Source organism: Limanda limanda, chromosome 12, assembly GCF_963576545.1.
Source record: "Limanda limanda chromosome 12, fLimLim1.1, whole genome shotgun sequence".
In the NCBI taxonomy this organism is placed as follows: Eukaryota; Metazoa; Chordata; class Actinopteri; order Pleuronectiformes; family Pleuronectidae; genus Limanda; species Limanda limanda.
In genome coordinates, this window is record NC_083647.1 from 17,821,457 (window position 1) to 17,832,055 (window position 10,599).

Genomic DNA, 10,599 nt, shown 5'->3' on the forward strand with positions numbered 1-10,599 from the left:
CCTCCTGGTAATATCAGCCCATTGGTGGTACACATTTACGGTATAGTCTTTGTTCTCAGTAAGACATAACAAATAATCGTGCCTGTAGGTAATAACTTCAGCAGTGTTTGTAATATTTTACGGATATTTTAAAAGTGTTTACCTGTCGCTGGCTGAATGTCAAACGTCGAAAAGCCCTAAGCGTCAACCCTGTGGAGAAAATGAAGAGTTACTCTCACTTGATATCAGCATATCTATGAAAAAAAAGCAATTCCTCCCTGATGACACATTAACACCTCCTGCCTTCTCTTTCTTTCTCCCTCCTTCAAGGACTTCATTAACTCCTAATTTGTGCTTTTGTCCCCCCCCTCACTTCCCCTCTCTCTCACTCCTCCTGTAGAGATATCGGTGAGCTATGGCAGGGGAACACTCCAGTGCCCATGGTCGGTGCAAATGATAATTCTCCATGACATCCCGCTCAGCAGTGACTGCATCCTGTGGGCTAATGACACCGACTGAGCTGCAAAGGAACCGCTTAATGATAATGGTCGCCGAGCACATTACGGCTGGCCGGTGACTGATGACCACCTCGGACCGAGCTCCCGAAATATGTCTGGATCACATGGAGCTGACCAATGGAGGACTTCTTCCACCCTCAGGAGGAAGTCAGCAGAGAGGGGGGGGGGGGCTTGTCTATTTTATATTCTTCTGCATCACACCTCGGTTTACACCCACCCTTCCTCTCAAACTGACCTCCAGTGTTATGACAGAGCCTCATTCCAGTCACCAACTTGCAACTCTCTGTGTTGGGAGGCTGTTATTTCTGCCAACAGGCACCATGCAGTGAGGGTCCTCAGAGAGGCCTGGTCCAATGAAATTATAATATGTGTGACCAGGGCTGCAGCAAATGACTATTCTATCAATTAAGAAACCGAGAAATTAGCGGAGAAAACCCAAATAAAATCAATTTGCAATAATATAAAACAAAGAAAAGCAGAAAGTCTTCACTTTTAAGAGGCTGAAATAGAGTGTTTGGCATATTTGCTTAAAAAAAATGTCTGAAACCATGAATTCATGATCACATTTTTCTTGCCGAGCGAATGATCTGTGAATCGACTCGGACGATTTTCACCACCGTCAGATATGGCTGCATTTTAAGGTCGGAGTAAAACCACTTTGCACCAAATCAAAACAGCTATTTTTAGGCTTTGTAACTGTGTTGAGGCTCTTTGTAGCTCAGTGGGCAATTCATGACTCCATCCCAGTAAGGATTAAGGGTTCATGGGGCCAGGAAGGCAGTTGCAAAACATGGTCATCTTAATTACATAGTGAATCCCCCCGGTCCTAAAAGTGCCAACCCCCCCTCTCCACCCAGCACCACCACCAAACAATATCTGGGCATTTTTAAAGGGGCATTAACTCAGAGATGCACCAATGCACTGAGGAGGAAACATGCTAGAAAACAAATGCTATGCAGTGGGAGACACAACAGACACATCAGCAAAAATAACACAATGCTTCATTGTAAATATTCAGCCTGTGAAGTAACTGCAGGAATTCCTGAGTAGGCAGGAACCCTGTGAGCGGTGCATGGCAGCAAATGACACCTCAACGGATTAGATATGGGTTTTATACGAGACAAAGCCAAACAACTTCTTAATTATTCATAGAGAAAATGAATTCACAGAGGAGCGCACGTTTACATTCACATGCACGGAGCCGGACTGCTGCTGTGATAAGGGGGATTTATTTAATTATTTTTTTTGCATTCACATATCTGCACATTAATATCCAGCTGGTGCTGCTGGTGATCGTCACAGGCCCGTGAAGGTGCATTTGACTGTAACCGCACCTTCAGCTTCGAGGTAATGACAACATCCTTTGAGGCGAGTCAACAGAAGGACTGCTGCAGTATTTCCCTTCCGCTGACATCATTCACTTTCTCCGTTTGGACCAAGTCTCGATTCCTAGCACCGAGCGATGCTGCAACACTTAAAATTCACTTCTGGAGAGGCGGCGGTGGCGCACACACGCAGCCATGTTGCCGCTTTAACTGCCTATTTACCTTATTTGCCCACAAAAGGGATCGAGATTCCCGTGAATATTTTTATTTTTATAATTTGGATGAGAGACAACGGAAAACCCCCTCTGCGTCTCTCCAATTGTCGAATGAGAGGCATCGCAGGGAATTGGCCTTTACAGGAGGAATATAACGCAGGTTGCGTTTAGAGCATCATCCTCATCCTCATCCTCCTCCTCCTCATCCTCGGCAGCAGCAGCAGCAGCATCAGCATCATCAGACGAGGAGGATAAGTGGTCCAGGGTGAATAAGGAGGATATTTCTCTCACCTCTTTGCTGAATCCAAGCGTGTGTCCGCCGACGTTACAGCTGCCCGCGGCTCGCATCGTCCATCCTCGAGTCTCCGGCTCCTCTCTCCCGTCTCATCCGACTTCAGCCTCGGGAACTGCGGCTCCTGCAGCCGCACACAGAGACTCCGCTCGGCATCATGAAGCGACCCAGCGGCGGAGGACGGCACAGCTCCGAGATGCCATGCGCGCCCACCTACTACACTTTACGCATGTGCGCACGCACGCTGGGTAGAGGCTGCGACTCTGGATTATGATCCTGGGCATAGTAGAGAGGAGGTGAAACAAGAAAAACACAGATTTAATTCAATTTAAAGGGGACATTATGGAGTTTATTGTTGTGATGTCATACTGCAGTCAGAGGTCTCACCGGAGACAGGGTTAAAAATAAATGGTCAGACTCCATGCAGCACAGGTTGGGATTTAAGAGTAAATATCAAAATAAAGGGGTCCTACAATTCCCACAATGCAACCCAGCCCGCATGAGAGTTTCTCCTATAGTTCAACTTCTGCTTTGACTCTGGATTATGATCCTGGGGATAGTAGAGAGGAGGTGAAACAAGAAAACACAGATTTAATTCAATTTAAAGGGGACATTATGGAGTTTATTGTTGTGATGTCATACTGCAGTCAGAGGACCCACCGGAGACAGGTTTAAAAATAAATGGTCAGACTCCATGCAGCATAGGTTGAGACACCCTGGATTTAAGAGTAAATATCAAAATACACAGGGTTTGTATAATTCCCACAATGCACCCCAGCCCGTATGTGAGTTTACTCTCCTATAGTTCGGCTGCTGCTGTGACTCTGGATTATGATCCTGGGGATAGTAGAGAGGAGGTGAAACAAGAAAAACACAGATTTAATTCAATTTAAAGGGGACATTATGGAGTTTATTGTTGTGATGTCATACAGTCAGAGGACTCAACAGAGACAGGTTTAAAAAGAAATGGTCAGACTCCATGCAGCACAGGTTGGGATTTAAGAGTAAATATCAAAATACACAGGGCTCCTACAATTCCCACAATGCAACCCAGCCCGCATGAGAGTTTCTCCTATAGTTCAGCTGCTGCTGCTACTCTTAGTAATGATTTTCTAGAGTAAATATAAAAAAACCTCAGACAGAGATATCCTGAATTTTAGACTGAAGTTTAAAATACATGTAATCCTACAATTCCCATAATGCAATAAAGCCATTGTGAGCGTTTCTCCTAGTTCAGATTTGTCACTGAATTATGATCCTGTGCATGGTAGATGAGGAGATGAAACAAGAAAACACTTATTTATTCGAATTTAAAGGGACCCTCCAGATAATTTCATAAAGTCAGAGGACTCACCAGAGACAGCTTTGAAAAAGATGTTTGGAGTTGATGCACAGTCAGAGATATCCTGGAAGTAAAAGTAAAACTCAAAATACACCGGATCCAATGATGCTATCAGTTTCTCCCTGGTCTGTTGGCTAGTACATAGTCCAGTGCAATCAGGTCCAGAACAATATCATATTATTAAAAGGTCAATAATAATAAACATATTATCATAAACATAAGAAAAAAAAATTAAAAATCATACAAAAGGCAACAAAAATTCACAAAAGTAATCTAAAATCACCATACACAACAACAAATCACCAAGCACAAAAAGAAAGCCATGAAAAACAAAACTAATATTTATTCGACATGAGAAAGAGCCTGTGAAGCAGCTTGGAAAAAACATCACATCACACCTGAGCTAAAAAAGAAAACCTGATAAAATTCTATGAATCTACATTTACTTGTCTCGAACCACCCTCCAGCCCAGAAGGTGGCGGTGTTGCTGCAGTGAGTCAAAAATCTACCTCCATTGATCATCGGGGGTAAGATAAACTCCAATGGCGCCTCCTGGCTGGATGAGCGGTGCAGGGCTCCGAGCTGCAGCCGCAGCAGGGCGCCTCTCTCCGGGTACAGTCCGTCAGTCAGTCCGCATCACACCGGCTCATCCAGACCTGATCCAGACTCTTACTTCCGGGGTCCACGAAGAAGTCGGCTGCACCTGTCAGTTTACTTCCGTATCAAAGATCCTGTAATGATTCGAGTGGAAAGAGGAATGACTTCTTTAGAAAAACTGAAGGCAACAGAATGGAAACAGGACCAGAGATCCTCGTTTTTTTGTTTTGGAAGATGTTTCACTCGCCTCAAATTTGAGACACTGAATTCGGACCACAAAGTGATTTTATTTGTACTTTTAAAGTAATTGTTTATCTCTGGACTCTTTATTTTTGGTGAATATCAGTCACAATTACCTGGAAATTACTTTTTTTTTGCTGGATATGCGTTTGAAATGCAGTGATTTAGTTTTGCTTTTTTTTTTGTATTTCCAGATCGAGAAGTGTTCATTAAATGTTCATGATAATTTACTGTTTGTTTGATGTTAAAAGTTCTCAATTCAATCTCTACAGTTGTAGTTTTGCACTGAAGTATGACACAAGTATAAATAAATGCAGAAGTGGGGGCAGGTTGGATAGAATGAAGTTATACACATGTACTCACAGTTTGATGAACACAAATACAGTAACACAGACTAGTCGAAAGAATAAGGAAACAAGGGAGTTTGTTATCAATTGCCTGAAAGTTGGAGTCTGCCATCTTAACTTTCTCTGTACATAGACGATCTTTGGGTGACTGTACACCTGAAACTTCACCTGATACCCCGGCAACCAGCAGGTGACAGGAGCGACTGCAGGGACAGGTGGAGTTAACATTATAGTTTTAAAAGAATGGATAAAGAGCTGTTTTTAAGTTCCAGTCAAACAATGATCTGTTGTATTTGTATGTTGAGTGAGTTAGTGAGTATATAACTGCTACAGGTTCAATTTTATTAAATTGGCTGTGTTACTGTGGGTTACTGTTAATGACAGGAGGATGTGACCTACATAACAATTAGAGGTTTTGATGAGTAAAAAGCACTTGAGAAGTTTTTTTACCGTAGTCTATATTTATATATTTTTTTTTTAATTGTTTAATAAAAAAAAAAAAATGCCAATGTGACCTCTTCATCGTGCTTCTTTTCTCTACCTAACAGTCCAAAGCCCAAACATTTTTTAATTCTCAGTGTTTACATTTTGAGGACCTGAAACCAACTAATGATCAGAAATGTTGCTTATTAAATGATTTAAATGACAGAAGACATGTTTTCAATCACAGGAAAAATACTCTATGGCATTTACCATGGCAACTCGGACGCATAAGCTTGCTCAACCCAAAGCCAACCTACTCAGTTGTCCAGACCGGTACTCCTCCAACTTCCTCCTCTACGTCCTCGACTCTGTCCATCTATCGTCCTCTTTCTCTGACGAGGCCTCTTCTCTCTTTTTCTCCAGTCGTTCTGTTTACTGGCTGGATGAGCTGCCACCTGAGAGGACTGGACCCCACACCAAGATACGTACGTCTTCCACTCTCTCTCTTTTTTCTTTTTCTTTATTTACAACCCAGTATGAACACCTTTTTGGTGAGGCTGTAGCGTTCTTGTTTTTCTTCAGACTTAACCCCTCGCTGGTCGGAACTATGTAGAAGTAAAAAGCTACAAACTCAAGTCACGTAAATATAATTAAATACAGTTCTAGTGTCACTACTGCACAGTACTGCTAATGACTGACCTTTAATGCATGTGGGATTTATTTTATACTATTGTGTCTTGTCTTCTTTCAAGATTAAAGATGTAAATTTGTCACTTCATGGTTGTGAAAAATAAAGTTTAGTGTAAATAATTAATGAAGACAGACTGATAGAATGAATATACAGAATAGAATAAAATGTGTTTTTACAGAATAAATATACACTTTATTGTGTATATTTATTCCATGTGTTTGTAATAACAGTAAGAAGATGAAGACTGCATGCATTTTGTGTGTGTATGAGTGTGTGTGTCAAATGTTTACAGTTTGTTGAATTGCAGTGGGTTGATGTTTACATTTTTTTAAATCCAAAAAAATTTGAATACTCATCCTCTGCATCTTTAGTGTTTATTGTCCTCCTGTGTCTTTTGGACTCTTGCCTCCATCCTTCTGCTCTCCTCTTTCTTCGTCTTTCTTTTTGTTGTTGTTATGTTTTCACCCCCTCTCCCTCATATCTAACAATAATTCCGTATCTCTCTGTGTTTCACCTCTACCTCTACCATTCCTTTCTTCCCCTCTACCTTTCCTTCTTTCTTTCCTCCCTCAGTCTTTCTCCCATATGGGAGGTGAGTGAATGGGCTCTCAGGGCTGTTCCATCCAAGCGACTGTGTAGCCTGGCTCAGCCAAGGGCCCCTGCAGCTGGCTGGGAGCCGGAGCGCCCTCTGCTGGTTCCTGTGAGTAACACACACACAGACACACACACTTTTTTGAGAAAGTGCTGAGTATGAGTAAAGCTAGCTGTCATAATGTGTTTTTAAACCCCGCATCCTGCAGTGTTATTAAGGCCAGAGTGTTGTGGATTAAAAAAGTACCAAATCTGAATTCAAATATTCTCCTTGAATCTGTCTTGACTGTATTTAATTCTGCATTATTTAGAGATTCTGTTTTGAGATTCTATCTATCTATCTATCTATCTATCTATCTATCTATCTATCTATCTATCTATCTATCTATCTATCTATCTATCTATCTATCTATCTATCTATCTATCTATCTATCTATCTATCTATCTATCTATCTATCTATCTATCTATCTATCTATCTATCTATCTATCTATCTATCTATCTATCTATCTATCTATCTATCTATCTATCTATCTATCTATCTATCTATCTATCTATCTATCTATCTATCTATCTATCTATCTATCTATCTATCTATCTATCTATCTATCTATCTATCTATCTATCTATATATTAATCTATCTATAAAAATCTCACTCATGACATACGATGTAACTGTAGTTAAACAGAGCGACGCAGACGGCGGTCGCCACTGCTCGGGTTTCCCAGCTCGCCCAGCCAAGGCGACGGCAGGTTCAGCAGAACTCAGGCCACAAATCAAAACCTGTGTCCATGACCCACCTGCCCCGCAGAGCGTCGGCACACACAGAGCTGCTTTCCAGTGAGTTTCCATTGCACAAAGATTCAGTTACTTTTTTGCTTATTGTGGTATTTTTTACTCAAGCGTTGTGAGAAATACACTTATGTGTTTTCTTGCAGAGAGTTAGATGATAAAAACACCACGTTCATGTCAAGTATGAAGCTTCCACCCTGTGAAGGTTTGCTAAGCTTAGCATAAAGGCTTGAAAACAGGAGGAAACTGGCTTGAAGTAATAAAATCGGCCTGTACCAGCGCAGCTAAAGCTAACGTTATCAAAACGCTAACATTATCGCCTGTTCTTTTAATCCATATAGAACGTGAAGGCTGGCGGTTTCCCTCTATACCCAGTAATTATGCTAAGCTTGGCTAATGGTCTTTTGGCTGTAGCTTCATATTCAAAAGACGGATAGGACAAATGGTTTCGAATCTTCACATTAAACTTTTCAAAGTTTTTCTAAAAATGTGTGTTTCTGATCTCAGTTTGGTGACTTTTTCTTTTCAGCCCCTAAGCAGGAACACCGCGGGTTCGAGGGGGGGCGTTCGGTGTGCTGGCCCGTCTCCAGAGCGGCAAGAAGCTGCGTAGCCGGCGAGAGACTTCTCGAGCTGTCCATTCCTAAAGAGAGGAAGGCTTTATTCGAGGGATACGACCCATACATCGTTAGTCGGGCGGCACGCTCTGCCAGCCCCTCGCCGCGCATACAGGAACTCTCGTTGCCTCTGCCTCGCAAATGTAGATCAAAGTAGTCATGGTTAGAAGATGACATAAAACAAACAGCTATGCAGCTGAGATTAATCTGATCCGGTTCACACCCTGAATCCCCATCCTCCATTTCTACTATTGTAATGAAGCAGACGGCCAACGAGTCAGCTCCACAGTGAGATGTTGAAATATGAATGGGACGGAAAGGAAAATGAAACAAGGGGGGAAAGCTAATAAACCAGAATGTGACATTTTGTGTGTGTGTTACTGTGTGCAGTGCTCAGAGTGGAAGTTAAGGCCAAGAAATCATCCGGCTCCAGTTGGGTTTGGACAAGTTTAGGTCGGACTAAGCTCAAATCTTTATTTATATATGTATTCTACCAATGTGCATGATGATGTGTGGATAAACTTGTCTTTCTCTTTTTTTCAATCTGAATTTGTCACTTGGTGTCCTGAAAAGAAAAACGAGTGAGTCAGAGTAATTGTGAGGACAATCCAAAACACTGGATATTGAGATTTGTGAATCCATTGAAATAAAAGTATTAAAAAAATCTGCTGTGTCTGAACGAGCTCTTGAACCAAGTCACACACATGTGGACTGTTCTACCTAATGTCCTTTTGAGGAGTAAAAAGCCTCATTGCTCCATCCATAGGTTAGAAATGGCTCTCTGATCCATGGGTTGAATGTGCATTCCAGCTTAGAAAACTCTGACCCGGTTATCTTTAAACTACCAATTTCAGTAACAGTAAATCTGTGCCTTTAGTATTATTTTTCCTTTCCCTTCCATCTACTGAACTGAACTGCTCCCACTAAAACTGGACTTATTTGGAGGAGCTGTCCATGACTCCTCTAGGGGACCTCGAACCCCGGGTTGGGAAGCACACACACAGCAGATAGGGGCGTGTTTATTTACAGCTGAGAGGCAGCAGCAGCTCTGACTCTTTGACTCTGTGTGGATGGAGTCCAAGAGACGCACGTGTTGATTTGGCTCTAACTTCGCACGGGTAAGTGCAGAACTTGGAATAATCTGTTTTCATTGTTGTTAACCCCTGTTGTTGAGAAGAGTCACAAACAACCTGTTGTTTAGTTTAACTTTTTTCTGTCCAACAAATAAGAAATAAACACAAACAATAAATAACTGAGAGACTGTTAGTCCAAAAGCAATGTACTTATCTTAACATGCTTTGTTTGACTGTTTGTAGTTTGAGTGCTTATGTCAAGGTTACACTTCTATTAATCTTTATTGTGCGAATAAGATAACGAGTGTGCACGACAATATTCTCCGCACAAGTTAATTATCTAGTCCGCACAAGATAATAAAGGTATTAAATGTGCCGCAAGGAAATAAATGTAATAGGGTTGCTTATTCTTTCTTTTTTTTCTCTCTTGGGCACTAGTTAATTATTAATAGGCAATATCGATGGATAATCACTTGTATTGCCAATGGGCAACTGGCAGCACGGATTTGAGCCCTCATATGTTAGTTGATGTAAAGTGAACACACTTGTGTTGTGGACTTTAGGTCACAAACAAACAAATAAACACAGATTTTATGGCGTCACATTCGGCTCGGGAACAGTTGACGTGCAATGATAACAGGTTGCTCTTACACATTCTTATAATAATATTCTTATTCTAATACACCAGTCCTGCATGGAAAGTATTAAATTAAGTAATGCACATATTTAACTTGGCTTACCTGATTATTACCTTTTTTTATGCTGCTTTATATTTGTGCCTACTTCCACTACATTTCAAAGGGAAATGTCTCTTCGTTAATTATTCTTCATTTACGCAATGTCTGGTCCTGCTGCTGCATTAGAATTCTGCAAAAAATTACCACCACAACAACAATAATACTAAGAATTATAACTATTATTACCATTGCTATAATTATATTGCAGTAATATGAACACCCTGAGAGAGACCACTCCCTTTTACTTTTAATCCCTCATCACTGAATCTACAAACCTTATCTCAGGTCGTTCCACAGCCTGATATCGGTGTGTTATAAACCATTTATCAAAGATGTATACAGGCCACCAGGACCATCCACTATCATCATCACAACCACCTGCTTTGCAAATAAGCTCGGTACTCGGACATTCAAATCTATTAATAAAACAACTTGTATTGCAGACGTGCGTCATTATGTTTCACAATCTGGCTTTAAATAGATGAATCAGAATCACTATCAGAGTTTATAGCCAAGTAGGTTTGCACATGCAAGGAATTTGCTGTGGTATGTTTGTGCTTAAGCATAAATATAAGAATAAAAAAAATTGTATTACGTTGTATAACAGTATATAAATATTATAAATACTAGAATTAGATATTTACAATATAGAGGATGAAAACCCCGACGTGTTTGACGTCCGACACAATTTAAAGAAGTGATCAAATGTAGCTTAACCACTAAAGGTTAGTATTTTTCCTGTTCCTGTACAGTCTTCGAGGTGAGTTGCTGTTAGTGTGATGGAACACTGAGGAATACTGCAGGGAGAAGACAGACTGGGCTC

At 41.0% G+C, this 10,599-nt stretch overlaps 1 protein-coding gene across 1 annotated transcript; it reads left to right on the forward strand.

Annotated features, from left to right (window-relative positions):
* Positions 1-5,549: 5,549 nt before the first annotated feature.
* spmap2 (sperm microtubule associated protein 2) lies at positions 5,550-8,123 on the forward strand. Its single transcript, XM_061082160.1, has 6 exons — positions 5,550-5,611; positions 5,702-5,763; positions 5,861-5,876; positions 6,543-6,669; positions 7,241-7,400; positions 7,882-8,123. Exons 1-6 carry the CDS (start codon positions 5,550-5,552, stop codon positions 8,121-8,123), a joined length of 669 nt encoding a protein of 222 aa, XP_060938143.1.
* Positions 8,124-10,599: the final 2,476 nt, after the last annotated feature.

Bases quoted from the DNA above. Each gene is read 5' to 3' on its own strand.
- spmap2 (XM_061082160.1), top strand. From the start codon at position 5,550: ATGGCAACTCGGACGCATAAGCTTGCTCAACCCAAAGCCAACCTACTC. The intron at 5,612-5,701 runs GTACTCCTCCAA...CTTTTTCTCCAG, and splicing joins CTACTCAGTTGTCCAGACCG to TCGTTCTGTTTACTGGCTGG. The intron at 6,670-7,240 runs GTGAGTAACACA...ATGTAACTGTAG, and splicing joins AGCGCCCTCTGCTGGTTCCT to TTAAACAGAGCGACGCAGAC.